Here is a 20,346-nt window from a genome sequence, read left to right as displayed (position 1 = left end):
TTTTTAGCTGAAACGGATAATGCTTTTGTGGAAATCTGACCAAGTGTCCCTTCTTCTCCATCCTTTTCTATTTCTTGCCTCCTCTTTCTCTCCTCTTGCCATTATTTTCTCTACCCATCTGTATCCTTTGCAGGTTTTGGCTTTGTGACATTTGAAATTGAGGATGTGGTGGAGAAAGTCTGCGAGATCCATTTTCATGAAATCAATAATAAAATGGTGAGTGGGCTCCATTGCATTTCAGAAGGTCTGACATAGATCTGGATTCATATTTGATTTTTCTCAGTGTAGCAATGAAAGTGATGGTGGAAACTGATACTGGACCAGCCATGATGGAAACTAATGCGCACACACACACACACACACACACAGTGTGATGCTAAAGGGATAAAAGAAGTAGAGGTCAGCTGTCTGTTCTGTGCAACTGATCACTAACCATGAAATTGTGTGTTGAAATTGTGTGTGATGCCGAAGCACATAAAAGGGCAGAACAACCTGGCCCAACCTCTGCCCCCTTGTCCACTTTCCACGCCAGGATGCTCTGCAAATTAGACTGGAATGGTTGGCCATGACTGAAGGTTTGTCATGGTAAGAGATAAAAAAAGATCACAGTGAACATGGGGGCCCAACAGAAGGTCCCATGCTAGTGTATCTGCTCCCAAACTACAGCTTATGTGCTCAAAGTATTATCCAGTGTTTTGTTTGTTTTAATTTTTTTCAGCCCAGAACGTTGTCTTGGTGGTTTCTGAGCACATAGAATTAGCACAGGGAAAAGCACTGGGGAAAACTCAGGAGGTTTAAGCGAACGTAGTTTCACCACTGTAGCTAAAGCAACGATCAGGTGAAGAGTGAGAGCAGGGCCGGGGTTGAAATACTGTGGCTGATGAAGATGGCAGGCAGGTGTGCTTGGCGGGAGCAGGTGATGACAGGCAGGTGTGGAGGAGATGATTGCTGCTGGCAGACTGACGGCAGGTGTTGGTAATCAGCTGGCTTCGGACAGGCGAGGGGGAGGAAGAGGGAGAAACAAAACAAGACAGAAGAAAAATGCAGGGAAAGGAAGAAAAACAATACTCACGGCCAGCTGGACCCCAACCATGACAGTACCCCCTCCTCAACGGACGCCCCCAGGCGGACCACCAGGCTTGTCCGGGTGGGCCCTGTAGAAGTCCTGCAGGAGTGATTTGTCCAGGATCTGGCTGGTCGGGACCCAGGACCGTTCCTCCGGACCGTAGCCGGCCCAGTCCACTAGGTAGCGGTAGCCCGGCCCCTACGTCGCACGTCCAGCAGGCGGCGTACCGTGTAGGCCGGATGGCCGTCGATGAGTCGCGGAGGTGGAGGAGGAGCTGCCACAGGGATGGAGAAGGAGCCGGTGGGCACCGGCTTGACCCGGGACACATGAAACACGGGGTGGATCTTCAGGTGGGGAGGCAACTTGAGTTTCACTGTCGTGGGGTTCGGGACGGATTCCACCTCGTAGGGTCCCACGAACCGGGGCATGAGTTTCCTGGAAGAGGTTTGCAGAGGGAGGTCTTGGGAGGACAACCATACCCTTTGTCCGGGCCGGTAAGCAGGGGCAGGTCGTCGGTGGCTATCGGCCAGGCGCTTGTTGCGTGACGCCGTCCGTTGGAGGGTGGCCCTGGCCTCTCTCCAAACCCGTCGGCACCGACGAAGATGGACCTGCACCGAAGGAATGGCAATTTCTTCTTCCAGAGCCGGGAAAAGCGGGGGCTGATATCCCAGGGCACACAAGAAGGGGGACATCCCTGTGGCAGCGCTGGGCAGTGAGTTGTGTGCGTACTCAATCCAGGGAAGGTGTTGACTCCACAAGGAGGGGACACGGTACGCCACACATTGGAGAGCCGCTCCCAAGTCCTGGTTGGCCCGCTCGGTCTGCCCGTTGGTCTGGGGGTGGTAGCCGGATGACAGGCTGGCAGTGGCTCCCAGGGCCCGACAGAAGGCTTTCCATACCTGCGATGTGAACTGGGGTCCCCGGTCGGAGACGATGTCCAGGGGGATGCCGTGGAGCCGGAATACGTGGTGGACCATCAGGTTGGCTGTTTCCAGTGCTGAGGGTAGCTTGGGCAGGGGAATAAAATGAACGGATTTGGAGAAACGGTCCACCACAGTCATGATAACGGTGTTACCTTGTGAGGCAGGCAGTCCGGTGACGAAGTCCAGGGCGATGTGGGACCAGGGCCGACCGGGGACGGGGAGCGGACGGAGCAGACCGGCTGGCGGACGATGGGATGGCTTGGCGCGGGCACACACCTCACAGGCAGCCACGAAATCTCGGCAGTCCCTCTCCGCCGAGTCCCACCAGAATCGCTGGCGGAGAAGAAACAGAGTCCTCGCGGCGCTGGGATGACAGCTGAAGCGCGAGGCGTGTGCCCACTGCAGGACCTGGGAACGGGCACGTAGAGGCGACCGGCGGGACCGGTACCAGGGTCGGGGTCGGTGGACTGGGCTCGGCGAACGGCAGCTTCCACGTCCCAGGCCAGGGAGGCTACCAAGCAGGAGCGAGGGAGGATGAAGTCGGGCGCTCCTTCCGGGTCATCGGGGGAGAGGCTACGGGACAGGGCGTCGGGTTTGGTGTTGCGGGAGCCTGGACGATAAGACAGAGTGAAGTTGAAACGGTTGAAAAACAGGGCCCACCTAGCCTGGCGGGGGTTGAGTCTCTGGGCGGTTTGTATATACGACAAGTTCTTGTGGTCAGTCCATACAAGGAACGGCAGTTGGGCACCCTCCAGCCAGTGCCGCCATTCCTCCAGAGCCAGCTTGACTGCTAACAGCTCCCGGTCCCCCACGCCGTAGTTCTGTTCAGTGGGGGTGAGGCGTTTGGAAAGGAAGGCGCAGGGGTGGAGTTTCTGGTCGACAGGAGAACGTTGAGACAGGGTGGCCCCCACCCCGGCATCCGAGGCGTCCACCTCCACCACGAATTGAAGGGAAGGGTCGGGATTAGTAAGGATAGGGGCAGAGGTAAACAGGGACTTGAGACGGGAGAAGGCTGCAGCGGCCTCTGGAGACCAGACGAAGGGGACAGAAGGCGAGGTGAGACGGGTGAGCGGGGCAGCCACAGTACTATAATTGCGGATGAACCGTCTATAGAAATTGGCAAACCCCAGGAAACGTTGTAGCTGTTTCATAGTAGTGGGAACGGGCCAGTCTACAACGGCTTTAACTTTAGCGGGATCGGCTCTCAGCCTACCACTCTCAATAACAAAACCCAAGAAGTGGACAGAAGGGACACTAAACTCACATTTTTCAGCCTTGACGTACAGTCTGTTCTCCAGAAGCCGCTGCAGCACCAACCGGACGTGTTCTGTGTGTTGGACTGGGTCGCGGGAAAAAATCAGAATATCGTCAAGGTAAACAAACACAAACCGGTGCAGAAAGTCGCGTAGCACATCATTGACCAGGGCTTGGAAGACAGCGGGGGCGTTAGTGAGCCCAAAAGGCATGACTAGGTATTCGTAATGGCCTAGGGGGGTATTAAACGCGGTTTTCCACTCATCCCCCTCCCGGATCCGGACCAAATGATAGGCGTTCCTAAGGTCTAATTTAGTAAATATGGTGGACCGGGAGAGGGAATCGTGTACAGAATCCATCAGGGGTAATGGGTACTTATTGCGTATGGTGATGGCGTTGAGCCCCCGGTAGTCTATGCAAGGACGGAGGGTGCCTTCTTTTTTGGCCACGAAGAAGAAGCCAGCTCCAAGCGGCGATGATGACGGTCGGATAATACCCGCGGCGAGCGACTCCTTGATGTACTGCTCCATAGCCTCTCTCTCCGGACCAGATAATTTAAACAAGCGGCCCGAAGGCAGGGGGGCATCCGGGAGGAGGGCTATGGAGCAGTCATAGGGACGGTGGGGGGGTAAGGACATGGCCTGGTCCCTGCTGAACACCAAGGCCAGGTCGTGGTATTCGTGGTAGCAGGAACCAAGGACAGGTCAGGAGGATCAGGGGGCTTGCTAGCTGCTGACTGACTACCGGGTGCGGGTGCCGACAACAAACAGGAAGAATGACATGCAGTGCTCCAATTTCTGATTTTTCCCCGCGCCCAGTCCACGTTGGGGTCGTGCGCGGCGAGCCAGGGGAGACCGAGAACGATGGGAGTCGGAGGGGAGGAGATAAGGTGGAGGGACAGTGACTCAAAATGGTTACCCGAGGTGAGGAGCGAGAGCGGGGGAGTGCGGTGTGTGATGGTGGCGAGGTGTTGACCATTAAGACTAGAGGCGCGGAGGGGGGTGTCAAGAGGGATGTGAGGTATGCCTAACTGCCGAGCGAGGTCGATGTCGAGTAAGCTCTCGTCGGCACCTGAGTCGACGAGCGCCCCCAAAGGGACGGTAACGTCCCCCCAGGACAGGGAGACCTCGAGTAAAACGCGTTTTGTGGGTGAGGTTCGGCCCGCCAGAGCTCCCACCGCTACTGGCGAGCCGGCTCTTTTGGCCGAATGGGACAGGCAGAGAGGAAGTGACCGGAAACGCCGCAATACAAGCAAAGACCGGCTCGGCGGCGCCGCTCACGTTCCTCTGGGGACAGGCGGGCCTTGCCTAGCTGCATAGGCTCGGCAGCAGGCGGGACGACGGGCAAGGGCGGAGGAGCAACGGGACGGGGCTGGGACGGCGAGGGAACAGAGACCCTGGGCGGAGGCAGATTGGACCGGGCAGAGGTTGAGCCGCGCGTGTTGCGCTCTCTCTCTCCCTCTCCCGGATACGGTTGTCCAGATCAATGGCTGCACTGACCAGACTGTCCAGGTCCCCCGGCTCGTCCCTGGTGGCCAACAGGTCCTTAAGTCGGTCACTGAGGCCTGCCAGGAACGTGCTGCGGAGGGCCTGGTTGTTCCACCCCGAGTCGGCGGCCAGGATGCGGAAATCAATGGAATACTCCGCGACACTACGGTCCCCCTGCCGGAGAGACAAAAGGCGAGAACTTCTCTCTAGGCCCCGCACGGTGTGATCAAACACTCTCCTCATCTCCTCCTCGAAAGCAGGAAATGAGGAGAGGAGATCGGGCCTGCCCTGTCTCACGGCGGTGTACCAGGAGAGAGCGCGGTCGCGGAGTAAGCCGGCCACGTAACACACCCTAGCCTCGTCGGAGCGGAAAGTTAATGGCTGTCTGTCAAACACAAGGGAACACTGTACTAGGAACCCCTCGCACGTACCCATAACCCCGGAAAATTTGTCAGGTGTGGATACAGGTGTCTCTAAGGGGGGTGACGGAGCCGAATTACCTGGGGGGGTGTGAACGTGAGGATCAGGCGGAGTGATATTGGCAGAAGGGAGAGCATCGCCCGGAGGCGGGAGCAGCCTACCCAAACGGTGGACCTCCTCGGTCAGAGCGCGAAGGGTCTCGGCGACAGCTGCAAGCGCGGAGGCGTGTTGGCCGAGGAGCGTCCCCTGGGAGGCGACGGCATACGACAGGTCCCTGGAGGAAGGCGAAGGGTCGGGAGGTTGGGGTGAGCCGGCTGAGTCCATGTTGACCTGATCGTTTCTGTTACGGGACAGAAAGGTGGACTCAAAAGCACAGCTCACACAGAACACGTTTATTGCGGAACCAGGGGAGAGAGAGGGAGAGAGAGAGAGAGGGAGTGAGGAGGCAGACGTGGATACTGGAGCGGAGGACTGGAGGGGTAACCGGGGCCGAGGAGGCGTCGGGGGACCGAGGAGCCAAGGCTGGAGAGGAGGGGGAAGATGCAGACACGAGGAGACACGAGGAGACACGGATGAGAGGAGTGAAGGCTGGCGCAGATGCTGGTACAAAAGCCGGGATGAAGAGGGGGCGCCGAGGGAGAGGGTCCGGGGTCCGAAGCCAGCTGACCGGAGGGAAGGATGACTGAAAGACAAGCACAGGTGAGGTGAGCACATAGAATTAGCACAGGGAAAAGCACTGGGGAAAACTCAGGAGGTTTAAGCGAACGTAGTTTCACCACTGTAGCTGAAGCAACGATCAGGTGAAGAGTGAGAGCAGGGCCGGGGTTGAAATACTGTGGCTGATGAAGATGGCAGGCAGGTGTGCTTGGCGGGAGCAGGTGATGACAGGCAGGTGTGGAGGAGATGATTGCTGCTGGCAGACTGACGGCAGGTGTTGGTAATCAGCTGGCTTCGGACAGGCGAGGGGAAGGAAGAGTGAGAAACAAAACAAAACAAGACAGAAGAAAAATGCAGGGAAAGGAAGAAAAACAATACTCACGGCCAGCTGGACCCCAACCATGACAACAACAACTCTTTTCTGATCGAAAAACCCGGGAAGCCCTTACATTGCATTGTGGGTACTGTAATCTCTACCGCTACACCTCCTCTTTTTAGTCCAGCAATAGGCTTTTAAACATAAGCCATAGTTTTAACTTAACTGTGTAAGTTTTTTTTCCATTACTTAATTATTTTATTTATTTAAACACTTAGGAACAATATTGCATGAACATTTAACTCATAAATCAAGTCCCTCAGGAACCTTTGAAACTCTGCCTGCCTGCCAGTTCTCAACACAGTCCCTAGAGTTTCCTCTGTGGTAAGCCACACTTTCTGTCCAGAGGTAAGCTCTGGAAGTGTTCTGGAACGGTGGTGGAGGTTGTAGTGTGTAGCTTGCCTACGCCTCCTTTCCTCATCCTTCCTGCAAAAAGCTTGTAACTCAGGCCAGTTAGGATCCAGTTTACTTGAAGGCTGGGATAGTGATGTGCGCAGGTTTCTCCATAGTAACTGCGCTGGTAAGAATCCATGCTCCAATGGTGTGGCTCTGTAAGCCAGTAACGCTCTGACATGGTCGGTGTCTGTTTTCCAAAGGCCCTTAAGCGTCCAGACAGCATGTTCTGCCTCGCCATTTGCTTGTGGGTAACAAGGACTGCTTGTTATGTGGGTGAAGCCACTTTTTTTTGCAAATGTTCGGAATGTCTCTGACAAGAACTGTGGCCGTTGTCAAATAATACAGTCTCTGGATCCTTGACGAGCGAATGCCTCCTTCCCAGCTCAAATGGTTGCCTCAGCTGATGTGACCCTCAGCTCCGCTACCTCAATGTAACAAGAAATGTAGTCCACAATAAGCAAGTACGTCTTTTTTGACAACTCAAACAAATCCATCCCCACCTTTTGCCATAGCCGCTCAGGGACTGCGGTTTGGATTAGTGGCTCTCTGTACTGTGTTCTGTGTCTTTGGCATATTTCACATTTTTCCACTGTCTCTCGAATCTGGGCAGAGATACCTGGCCACCATACTGATTCCTGGGCTCTGGCTTATAGATGCCTTGATGACCTTCATAGAGTTTATTCAATATGTCCCCTCTGAATACCTGAGGTATAATGAGTCTCCTGCAAGATGCAGCTCCATTCTGACCTGCCAGTAGGGGGCTACGTCTAGTCTCAATCCACGTTTCTCTGGCCACTCTGTTAGACAGTAGTGTGCCACTGTTTTGCATGTTTCATCTGTTTTTTGCATTTGTTTGATTTCCTCCAACCACTTGTCTGTAGTAGGGAGGAAGACACAACAGCATCCACAAACAACTGGACCTCTTTCTCCAGATGTAGGTCGTCAGAGGACGGCTTGTCTCTCAGTGGAGCTCTTGACAATGTGTCTGCAGTGATATGGCTTTTACCTGGGATATGGACAATGTCATAGTCATATCTCAAGAGTCTCAGATGGAACCCTGGGTGACAGATCATCCACATCTCTGGTGCTCAACAGTGGAACAAGGGATTTATGGTCTGTTAGCAGTGTTAAGTGCAGACCCTGTGCATAAGAGTTTAGTCTTTCACACGCCCATGTCACTGCTAGAGCCTCTTTCCCAATCTGCACATGTGTTTCTCTGTATCTGTCAGCCCTCTTGAGGTGTATGTATGAGTGAAAACAGCCCCTATTCCGTACGCTGATGCATCTGCTGCTTGTTTCTGCCGTGTTTGAATACTGAGCAAGTGTTTTTTTTAGCTCAGTTCTTCTTTCAGCTTTTGAAAAGCTCTCTGTTGAGGTACACCCCAGACCCGCACATTTTTCTCTCTCAGTAGGTATTTTAGTGGTGTGGTGAAGGTGGCTAACTGTGGCACAAACTTGGCCAGATAGTTTGCCATGCCTATTATGCGTTGGACATCTTCCACGCATGTTGGCTCTGGCATCTGTTGGAACGCTTTATCTTTATTTGGATCTGGTTCAGTGTCTTTTGCCGTTATTATGTGACCGTCAAAAATGATGCGCTCTTTAGCGGACTTGCACTTCTCATTTAGATTGAGGCCTTCAACCTGTATTTTCTGGAGCACATGATGTAGTTGTTGGTCATGGTCATGTCTGTTCCGTCCATCCACCAACACATCATCTGCATGACATACCGCGCCCTTAAAACTCTCAAACATCTGCAACATCCGTCTTTGAAAGTGTTCCGGAGCCGATGCGAAACCGAAGGGGAGTCGGTTGTAGAGGTATCTACCAAAAGGAGTGATGAAGGTTGCGAGGGGTCGTGACTCTGGTGTTATGGGAATTTGCTTGATCGAGCATCCAGTTTTGTGAACACTTTTTCATCCAACATCAATCCAAACGTTTGGTCAACAGCCGGTAGAATGTGAAGTTCTCTCTTCACAGCTGTATTGAATGGTGTGAGATCCTCACAGATCCTGAGCTTGTCTTTCAAAGGTTTTGGAACAACCACCATCCCTGAACACCAGGCTGTTGGTTCAGTGACTTTTGAGATGACACCCATGTTTTCCATTCTAGTTAGTTCCTCACACACTTTTTCTCTCAAGGGTAGAGGAACTCGTCTGGGTGTAGCCCCATGTTCCAGCTCAATGTGGCACAGCTCTTTCAATTTACCAAGCCCTTGAAACACAGCTGGATAAGCTGCCTTAAAGTCAGTCTTAGCCTGTGTCACAGTCCCTTCATCAACCCTGTGTATAAGTCCCATTGGCACTATTGCTGGTAAGCCCAATAGTGATTGTGTCAGTCCTGTCACAACATACACATCTTGATAAGTGCGCCCCTTTGCCATCATTTTGCTCTGAAAGCAGCCTTTTACATTCAGTGGATTGTGACCCAATCCAAACAGTCTTTTAAGTTGTCTTCCCAGCTTATCATCTCGCTCTGGTTTGAAGACACTTTCTGGTATGAATGTGACATCTGCTCCCGTGTCAAGCTTGAAATGAATGGCTTCTCCATTCAGATAAACTTTTTCCATCCATGGCGCTGTATTTTGTGAATTAACTCAACCAAGGAATGCATAGTCCTGCACGTCACTGTCTGTTGCGTCTTGTGTGACAGTGTGTACAGGCTGACCGCCATGGCAGGCTACTGCACAATGTCCTTTTTTGTGACACTTTCAACATTCCACGTCTTTAGCTGGACAGTCTTTTCATGCATGTTTGCGTCCTTTTCCACATCGGCCAGAATCCTTTTCACTGTGAGCATCTGATCTTTGGCCTTTTTTTATCTTCTGTCCTATGTACTAAAACTTTTTTTCTTTTTTTATGTGTGTTTTAATGGCGTCCACATTCATTTTGGGATCTCCTCCCACTGCATTGTTGTGCAGTATTGTCTGTTGTCTCATAATAGTCTCGCTTTGTCTCACTTTTTATATTACCTTTGCTAGTGTTAATTCTGAGTCCATTTGTAGCTGTTCTGACAACCTCTTGTCTTTTATTCCAACCACAATTCAATCTCTTATGAGTTATTCTTTAAGAACTCCAGAGCTGCAATGATCTGTTAACATGCGCACTGATTTAATGAACGCTTCTGCACTCTCTAGCTGACATCTCATGTTAAAACCTGTCTCTTTCAAAAATAACATCGTGTTTGCCCACACAGTGTTGTTCAAATGCAGTTTTAACAGCATCATATTTATTTTTTTATTTTCGTCAGTCAATGGCAAAACTCCCAAAATATCATCTGCTGCATCTAGGTGTATATAGGAGTGAATTCACTTGATAGTTGTTGGGTTTGTCCTTTAATCCTGATGTGGTACAAAATCAGTTCAATTCAATTCAATTTTATTTATATAGCGCTAAATCACAACAACAGTTATCTCATTGCGCTTTTCATAAAGAGCAGGTCTAGACCGTACTCTGTGATGTTATTTACAGAAGCCCAACAATTCCCACCAAGAGCAAGCACTAGGCGACAGAGACAAGGAAAAACTTCCTTTTAAGAGGCCGACACCTCAAGCAGAACCATGGCTCAGGGTGGGCGGTCATCTACCTTGACAGGTTGGCGGTGAGAGAAACAGACAGACAGACAGACAGACAGACAGACAGACAGACAGACAGACAGAGATAGACACGGAGAATTGTAGCAGAGGGTGTCAAGCAGGAACATGGAGGCAGCAGGTGACTCCAACCACAGATCCAGACTGCACAGCTCCAGGGCCAGAACCACCTGCAGGAAGCAATGGGAGGAGAGAGGAGAGGGGCAAGAGAGGACAAGACTCCGGGAAAAGGAAGAAGTCAAGTTAGTAACGTGCATTAATGGGATGAGGTTGCTTACAGATGAAGAAAAGGAGGAAGACAGAGGTGCTCAGTGCATCATGGGAAGTCCCCCAGCAGTCTAGGCCTATAGCGGCGTAATCAAGGGTTCAGGACTCTCCTGAGCCGGCCCTAACTATAAGCTTTATCAAAGAGGAAAGACTTAAGCCTACTCTTAAATGTGGAGGCGGTGTCTGCCTCCTGAACACAAACTGGAACCTGGTTCCACAGGAGAGGAGCCTGATAGCTGAACGCTCTGGCTCCCATTCTACTTTTAGAGACTCCAGGAACCACAAGTAACCTTGTATTCTGGGAGTGCAGTACTCTGGTGGGGTAGTAAGGTACTACAAGCTCTTTAAAATGAGATGGTGCCTGACCAGGAAGAGCTTCGTAGGTGAGAAGAAGGATTTTAAATTCTATTCTTGATTTTACAGGAAGCCAATGCAGAGAAGCTAAAACAGGAGAGATGTGATCTTTTCCTGGTTCCTGTCAGAACACGTGCTGCAGCATTCTGGATCAGCTGAAGAATCTTTATGGACTTTTTCAAGCAGCCTGATAATAAAGAATTGTAGTAATCCAGCCTAGAAGTAAAAAATTCATGGACTAGTTTTTCAGCATAATTTTTAGACAGGATATTCCTGATTTTTGCAATATTACGTAGGTGAAAAAAGGTGATCCTTGAAATTTGCTTTATGTGGGAATCAAACGACATGCCCTGATCAAAGATAACTCCAAGATTCTTCACAGTGGTGCTGGAGGCCAGGGTGATGCCATCCAGAGTAACTATATCTTTGGATAATGTGTCACGGAGGTGCTTGGGCCCCAGAACAATAACTGCAGTTTTATCTGAGTTTAACATTAGAAAATTACAGGTCATCCAGGTTTTAATATCCTGAAGGCACATTTGAAGTTTAGCTAACTGATTAGTTTCATCCGGCTTGATTGATAGATATAATTGAGTATCATCTGCTTAGCAATGTATGGAGTGTTTTCTAATAATATAGCCTAAAGGAAGCATATATAAAGTGAACAGGGTTAGACAGAACACAGATCCTTGTGGGACTCCATGACTAACTTTGGCGTGAATGGAGGATTCATCGTTAACATGAACAAACTGAGATCGATCTGATAAATAAGACTTAAACCAGCTTAGAGCAGTTCCTTTAATGCCAATTAAATGTTCCAATCTCTGTAATAGGATATGATGGTCAATGGAATCAAATGCAGCACTAAGATCTAATAACACAAGTACAGAGATAAGTCCTTTGTCTGATGCAATAAGGAGGTCATTAGTAATTTTCACAAGTGCTTTCTCTGTGCTATGATGAACTCTAAATCATGACTGAAAATCCTCAAATAAGCTGTTGCTATGCAGAAAATTACACAGCTGTTTGACGACTGCTTTCTCAAGAATCTTAGAGAGAAATGGAAGGTTGGATATAGGTCTATAGTTGGCTAAAACATCCGGATAAAGATTGGGCTTTTTCAGAAGAAGTTTAATTCCAGCTACTTTAAAGTACTGTGGTACATAGCCAGTTAATAAAGACAGATTGGTTATATGTAGTAGAGAAGTGTTGACTGAGGGTAAAAATTCTTTAAGTAGCCTAGTCGGGGTCGGGGTCTATGAGTCAGGTTGTTGGTTTAGATGAAGAAAATTGAATTAAATTGATAAAGATCAAGTGAAGCAAAGCAGTCTAAACATATATATGGTTTTACAGATGTTTCTAAGGTTCCTGAGTTAAGAGATAAGTCACTGCCAGTTAAAGGCAAGTCTTGGTGAATTTTGCTTCTAATAGTTATAATTTTATCATTGAAGAATCTCAAAGTCGTTACTACTAAGAGCTATGGGAATACTTAGCTCAGTAGAGCTGTGATCTTCCGTTAGCCTGGCTACAGTGCTGAAAAGAAACCTGGGTTTGTTGCTATTTTCCTCTATTAATGACAAGTTGTACGCTGTTCTGGCATTATGGAGGGCCTTTCTATAAGTTTTAAGACCATCTTGCCAAATTAAACAAGAATTTTCCAGTTTGGTGGAACGCCAAATCTTCTCAAGTTTCTCTGATATTTTCTTTAATTTGCAAGTTTCAGTGTTATACCATGGAGCTAACCGTCTTGGTTTTATTATCTTCTTTTTTAGAGGGGCAACAGAGTCGAGTGTCATTTGCAGCAAGCCTGCTGCACTATCAACAAAATTATCGATTTGGGAGGGACTGAAATTAACATAGGAGTCCTCCGTTACTTTGGGACTTGGTAATGAATTAAAAGCTGATGGAATCACATCCTTAAATTTAGCTACAGCACTATCAGATTGACATCTTGTATATATGTTTTTGCCTAATGACGTGTAGCTCAGCAGTATAAACTCAAAAGTTATCAAACAGTGGTCAGATAAAAAGGGATTCTGTGGGAACACTATTAAATGTTCAATTTCAACACCATATACCAGAACAAGATGGAGTGTGTGGTTAAAACGGTGAGTCGGTTTATGAACACTTTGAGAGAAGCCAATAGAATCTAACAGAGAGATAAACACATTACTAAGGCTATCATCCTCATCGTCCACATGAATATTAAAATCCCCTACAATAAGAACTTAAGGACTAAATTTGACATAAACTCTGCAAATTCAGATAAGAATTCAGAGTATGGACCAGGTGCTCGGTACACTATAACAAATACAACTGGTTGCAGTGATTTCCAACTTGGGTGTGAAAGACTAAGAACAAGACTTTCAAATGATTTATAATTCAGTTTAGGTTTAGAGCGGATTAGTAAACTGGAATCTAAGATAGCTGCAACTCCACCTCCTCGGCCTGTGCCTCGAGGAATGTGAGTGTTAATATGATGGGGGGGGGGGGTGGATTCATTTGGACTAACATATTCTCCATCACCCAGCCAGGTTTCAGTAAGACTTAATAAATCAATATTGGAATCTGATATTAATTTATTTACTAGTACACCTTTAGAAGAGAGAGACCTGATGTTTAAGAGTCCACATTTAATTCTCCTATTCTTTTGCACTAATTTAATTGTTATGAGGGTTTCATTCACAGATTCTTTTCTGTTTACCTTTGATTTAGATAATTTCAATGTTTGGGGGGCAGACACCGTCACTATGGGGTTTTGACCAGGTGACTCCTGGAATGGAGGAGCAAAGAAGTGTGTTAGACTGCAACTCTGCCTCCTGGTCCCAACTCTGGGTTGTCAAGGATTAGGTCCACTAATAAACTTGAATGGATGAATGCCGTCTCTCCGAATCAGACCAGGTCTTCCCCAGAAAGACTGCCAGTGATCTACAAAGCCCACATCATTATCTGGACACCACCTCGATAGCCAGCGGCGAAATGATGACATGCGGCTATACATGTCATCACTAGTTGGATTTGGCAGGGGTCCAGAGAAAACTACGGTGTCCGACATTGACTTTGCGTATGTACGCACCGATTCAACATTACTCTTAGTGACCTTCGTTTGGCGTAACCGGGAGTCGTTAATGCCAATGTGAACAACAATCTTACTGTATTTACGTTTATCCTTAGCCAGCAGTTTCAAATAAGACTCAATGTTGCCCGCTCTGGCCCCCGGGATGAACTTAACTATGGCTGCTGGCTTCGCTAACTTCACGTTTCTCAAAATGGAGCTGCCGATAACCAGGCAGGTGTGTCGCTGATTGGGGAAAATCTGTTAGAAACGTGAAAAGGCTGGTGGTGGTTCGTGGGCTTTTAAAGTTTTGAAAAGCCTACGATTTAAGCTTATTTCTGCTTCGGACAGTCACCCAGTCACCCTTTCCCGGCTGCTCACCGACTACCGTGGGGTGGCTAGCTACAGTAACTAACGACTTATCTATCATGGTGCAGATCCGGACTTCTAACTCACCAAGCCTCGCCTCCATGTCTATAAATAAACTACACTTGTTACACATACCATTACTGCTAAAGGAGGCAGAGGAGTAACTAAATATCTCACACACCAAGAAAGAGGAAGTAGGAGAGGGAGAGAGAGATGACATGGCTAACTGCTAAGATAAAGGTGCTAACAGCTAAGCTAAAGTACGATAGTGTTAGCTACCAAGCGTTCAAAAACATGTTATTTAACAACAGTCTGATAGATGTAAAGAACAGTGAGTGCTTAGGCAGAACTACTATAGGAATAAGTGTTTAGAGGACAGTTAGCCGCTGTAATGACAAATCTAACAAATTGAACTGGTATTTCGTGAGACGCAACACGTTACCAATACACAAGCACCGGAAACGGAAATGAGTCAGGTACGCTTACCGTAACACGTCTGACCCATCATGGCCAGACAGATGGATTTGAGAACTTAAATGGCTCCCCGGGTGTGATATTTGTCGCGCTGTTTTCTCCTCTTCTCTTCCCCGTGTGTGCATCTCCCATAAGGCCACTCACAGACACAGAGGGGCCCGCTGGCTTCTTCTGCGTTCACAAGCATGTTTTCTGCACCTGTTTTAGCTACTAAACTGCTCCTCGTGTATCTAATCACTGAGAGAAAAATCCGTAGCTTGTGGCAGAGTTGAGTACGGAGACTTTAAGTTTTTGTTCACTTACTGACACCATGTATGATGAATGAAAGAGAAGGGACGCCATGGGTTAGTTTAACAACAACTCTTTTCTGAAAGAAAAAAACACAGGAAGCCCTTACATTGCATTTTGGGTAGTGTAGTCTCTACCACTACACCCTCCTCTGCCGCCCTGGGCGGCTGCTTGCATTGCCCATGCCAAAAACCGCTACTGGATGGTTCCATACAGGGCTCCAAGTAAAATAAATGATCAGTACACTTCTTTCATTGAATTTTTAGTTTAGTTTTTAGTTTTAGCAATTTTGCTCAAACCAGAGCTGTTTGGACCAATCAAATTGTCAGGGTGGGCTTTATACAATGGATAGATAATCAACAGTAACATAATGGGCACCCAGATAGCTCAGTGGGTTGAGTGGGTGCCCATGTACAGAGGCTTGCTCCTCGACGCAGAGGACCCGGGTTCGAATCCGGCCTGTGGCCCCTTTGCTGCATGTCTCTCTCTCTCCCCCTTTAACACATCTCTGTCTGTCTCTATCAAATAAAGGGAAAACCCCCCCCAAAAAAATAACTTTAACAGTAACATAATCAATCACGTCACCAAAGAGAGCTTGGGTTGAATTTGTTTACAAAAAAGACGGCAGACACTAGAGAATTGAGATGAATACACTCACCTAAAGGATTATTATGAACTGATTCAAGCTGATAGAAGAGCAGCTTTGACTGAAATAACCGCTCGTTACAACCGAGGAATGCAGCAAAGCATTTGTGAAACCACAACATGCACAACCTTGAGGCGTATGGGCTACAACAGCAGAAGACCCCACTGGGTACCACTCATCTCCACCACAAATAGGAAAAAGAAGCTACAGTTTGCAAGAGCTCACCAAAATTGGACAGTTGAAGACTGAAAAAATTTTGCCTGGTCTGATGAGTCTCGATTTCTGTTGAGACATTCAGATGGTAGAGTCAGAATTTGGCGTAAACAGAATGAGAACATGGATCCATCATGCCTTGTTACCACTGTGCAGGCTGGTGGTGGTGGTGTAATGATGTGGGGGATGTTTTCTTGGCACACTTTAGGCCCCTTAGTGCCAATTGGGCATTGTTTAAATGCCACGGCCTACTTGAGCATTGTTTGTGACCATGTCCATCCCTTTATGGCCACCGTGTACCCATCCTCTGATGGCTACTTCCAGCAGGATAATGCACCATGTCACAAAGCTCAAATCATTTCAAATTGTTTTCTTGAACATGACAATGAGTTCACTGTACTAAAATCAAAGTCAAAGTCAAAGTCAGCTTTATTGTCAATTTCTTCACATGTCAAAACATACAAAGAAATCGAAATTTCGTTTCCCTCTATCCCACGGTGACAACAAGACATTTTAACCAATTTGGTCCACAGACAAACATAACATTCAAGTAAACAGTATAAAAAGTAAAAATAAGAAGATATGTACAATGAGGAAAATAAGAGCAGCAGAATTTGAGTCAAGAAAGTGCAATTATGCATACAGTTGACAGTCAATGTAATGTGCAAAAGTCAGGCGGTAGCATAGTGGTGCCGGTTATGTAAGAGCAGCAGAAATGTGTTCCCAAGTGTTTTCAGGACAACAAAAAGTGTGCAATGTGTGCAAGTGGAGTAGTGCAAGGCAAGGCAGCCATTTTAGGTCCAAAGTCCAGGATATTTATGTAACTCTTGGTAGAGGGGGGAGAGAGTTCAGCCTCCTAACAGCCTGGTGTATGAAGCTGTTTGTGAGTCTGGTGGTGCGGGAACGCAGGCTTCTGTACCTCTTTCCAGAGGGCAGTTGGTCAAACAAATTGTGAGCGGGGTGACTTGCATCACTCACAATTGCGGTGGCCTTGCGGGTGAGGTGGGATGTGTAAATGTCCTTCAGGGAGGGGAGTGAAGCACCAATGATTCTTCCAGCTGTGTTCACTATGCGCTGCAGGGCTCTCCTGTTGTATTCAGTGCAGCTTCCGCCCCACACAGCAACACAGCTGGAGAGGATGCTCTCAATGGTGCCTCGATAGAACGTGGTCATGATGGCTGGTGGAGCACTTACTCGCCTGAGTTTCTGCAGGAAGTAAAGGCGGCGCTGAGCTTTCTTCGCCAGTGATGCAGTGTTGGTGGTCCAGGAGAGGTCTTCACTGATGTGCACCCCCAGAAATTTGGTGCTGCTCACTCTCTCCACCACAGCACCGTCGATGGTCAGTGGTAGGTATTGGATGTGACCTCTCCGGAAGTCAACCACAATCTCTTTAGTCTTGCTGACGTTCAGCAGGAGGTTGTTGTCCCTGCACCATGTGGTCAGAAGGTCGACCTCCAACCTGTATTGAGTCTCGTCGTCCTTGGTAATGAGACCCACCAGAGTTGTGTCGTCGGCAAATTTCACCATGTGGTTGTTGCTGTAGGTTGCAGTGCAGTCATGCGTCAGCAGGGTGAAGAGCAGCGGGCTGAGCACGCAGCCTTGAGGGGCCCCCGTGCTCAGTGTGATGCTGTTTGAGATGTTATTTCCAACCTGTACTACTTGAGGCCTCTGACAGAGGAAGTCCAGTAGCCAGTTGCAGAGGTAGGTACTGAGTCCCAGTTTGTCAAGTTTGCAGATGAGTTGTTGTGGTATTATGGTGTTGAATGCAGAACTGAAGTCTATGAACAGCAATCTCACATATGAGTCTCTTTTATCCAGGTGGGTGAGGGCTGGGTGGAGGGTGGAGCAGATTGCATCCTCTGTGGACCGCTTGGCTCGGTATGCAAACTGGAAGGGGTCCAGGGTGGGGGGGAGAATGGATTTGATGTGTGACATGACAAGCCGCTCGAAGCACTTCATGATGATGGGTGTCAGTGCCACGGGGCGGTAGTCATTGAAGCAGGATGGAGCCGTTTTCTTCGGCACAGGTATGATGGTGGCAGCTTTGAAGCATGATGGGACGATGGCTTGCTTCAGGGAAGTGTTAAAGATGTCTGTGAAGACATCCTTAAGCTCCTCAGCGCAGTCCTTCAGCGCACGACCTGGGATGTTGTCTGGGCCTGCTGCCTTCCGGGTGTTGATAGCAGCAAGTGTCCTCTTTACGCTATCGGCAGAGAGACACAGAGGCTGCTCGTGTGGAGGGGGAGGGGTCTTCTGTGGGCAAGTGCTGTTTTGTGCTTCAAAGCGAGCAAAGAAGCGGTTCAGATTGTTGAGCAGAGGGATGTTGCTCTCACAGCTCTGTGGCGCGGGCTTGTAGTCCGTGATGGCCTGAATGCCCTGCCATAGGCTTTGTGCGTTCCTGCTGTCTTTGAAGTGGGTGGTTATCTTGTGAGTGTGTTGCTTTTTTGCTACCTTGATGCCACGGGACAGTTTGGCTCTCGCTGTTCTCAAGCCAGCTTCATCCCCAGCTCTGTAGGCCTGGTCTCTAGCCCTCAGCAGCTTGAGAACATCCCCTGTCAGCCATGGCTTCCAATTTGCCCGAGTGATGATGTCTTTTGTGTGGGTCACATCATCAATGCACTTGGTGATATATGAGGTTACAGTGTCTGCATACTCCTCTACGTCTGTCCGGTTGTTGGAAGTGGCTGCCTGCTTAAACATTTCCCAGTCTGTTGTGTCAAAGCAGTCTTGAAGAGCATCAGAGGCTCCCTCAGGCCACACTTTTACCTGTTTGCGAACCGGTTTGTTTGCTTTCACTCTTTGTCTGTATGCGGGCATTAGCATAACAGTGATATGGTCAGAAAGTCCAATGTGGGGGAGGGGGGTGGCTTTGTATGCTCCTTTGTGTGTTGTGTAGACCAGGTCCAGGATGTTGTCTCCTCTTGTTGGAAAGTCAACATGCTGGTATAGCTTTGGAATAACAGTTTTAAGATCTGCATGGTTAAAATCACCAGTGTTGATGGTGAAACCGTCTGGGTGTGCCGTCTGTTGTTCACTGACAGCGTGGTATAGTTCACCAAGAGCCGCGTTCCTGTCGCTGTTATTGTTGGTAGGCGGGATATATACTGCGACTAGCAGAATCACAGTAATTTCCCTTGGCAGGTAAAAAGGACGGCATTTTATGATCATAAACTCCGCCAGTGGTGAGCAGTGTTTGCATACTACTACAGTGTCCCGGCACCATTCATCACGGATGTAGACACAGATTCCTCCTCCTCGTGATTTTCCTCCCTTTACAATGGCCCTGTCTGTTCGATAGCATGCTAGCTGCTCCAGTTGTACAGCAGAGTCCGGAATGTTGTCATTTAACCAGGTCTCAGTGAAGACGAGCACACAGCAGTTACTCACTGTCCGGTTTGTTGATCTGAGCAGTCGTATGTAATCCATTTTGTTGTCCAGTGATCGTACATTTGCCAGGAGAATGGATGGTATGGCTAGGCGAGTTGGATTAGCCGCTAGCCTGGCCCGGACGCCTCCACGCCTGCCCCTCTTCTGCTTCCTCGCACACCGCTTCCGACGCTTTCTTTCCGGCGGTTGAATAGCAGGCGAGTCCGGTGTTATTTCAGACCGGAGTAGTCCGAGTTCCTTTAGCGTCTCTGTTGCAAAGTTCAGAGCGCTGCAAACCTTGTTTTTGCAGATATCCAGTAAAAACTGCCTGCTGTACTTGTAGTACGACGTAGTAAGACGAGACGAACATGTAAAACTTTCGGACAAACACTTTTTAAACGAACAAAGAAACGAACAAAACACAGTTTGGTTGGGACAGAGTGAGGTCGCTGCGTGTGCACGCGCCGCCATCTTCCAAGATGGCCCCCCACAGTCACCAGATCTCAACCCAATAGAGCGTCTTTGGGATGTGGTGGAACGGGAGCTTCGTGCTCTGGACAACATTTCTAAAGAATGCTTTCAGCACCTTGTTGAATTAATTACACGTAGAATTAAGGCAGTTCTAAAGGCAAAAGGGGGTCAAACACAGTATTAGTATGGTGTTCCTAATAATCCTTTAGGTGAGTGTAGATTCCGCTATTGTCTAACGTTTGTAATAGAAGATATTGACAGCACATTATTTTAAAAGAAGAACACAGAACTGCGATTAAGGCATTTGTCGATCGGAAAGGTTTTTTTGCCGTCCTTCCCACGGGATTCAGCAAATATTCAACATACGTCACATACTCCGTTGCTCTGATTGGTTGTATTGGTTGCTCTGATCTAACCAATTGAGTGCAGAGAAATTTTCTTTCCTGGTTCGGTTGAAACACGCTCCATTATCACAACCCAATGGACCAGTAATGACCACCGGCCCTCATGAATTCTCCTGGTGCTCCCAATTAACCAATTCAGGCCTGTAAACACACCCGCACCTTTAATTAAATAAAACACAATCCTGTTCTGCCGTCAATGTGAGCTTCCCCCCTGTCTAATTATTTTCACTGAGTCAGCATCTAACTGATGTCATCCAAACTAGTCTGA

At 48.4% G+C, this 20,346-nt stretch overlaps 1 protein-coding gene across 2 annotated transcripts in view; it reads left to right on the top strand.

The window, feature by feature from the left end:
• The window catches only part of LOC116674256 (RNA-binding protein Musashi homolog 2), a 381,184-nt gene that overhangs the window by 292,747 nt on the left and 68,091 nt on the right, over nucleotides 1–20,346 (top strand). For both annotated transcript variants that reach the window (XM_032506859.1, XM_032506860.1), the window contains exon 8: nucleotides 134–216. In XM_032506859.1, coding sequence (XP_032362750.1) covers nucleotides 134–216 — 83 coding nt within the window. The remainder of the gene's footprint in view (nucleotides 1–133; nucleotides 217–20,346) is intronic.

Source organism: Etheostoma spectabile, chromosome 3 (assembly GCF_008692095.1).
Source record: "Etheostoma spectabile isolate EspeVRDwgs_2016 chromosome 3, UIUC_Espe_1.0, whole genome shotgun sequence".
Taxonomy (NCBI): Eukaryota; Metazoa; Chordata; class Actinopteri; order Perciformes; family Percidae; genus Etheostoma; species Etheostoma spectabile.
The sequence above is the reverse complement of the archived record's forward strand: the minus strand, read 5'-3'. Positions and strand labels throughout refer to the sequence as shown.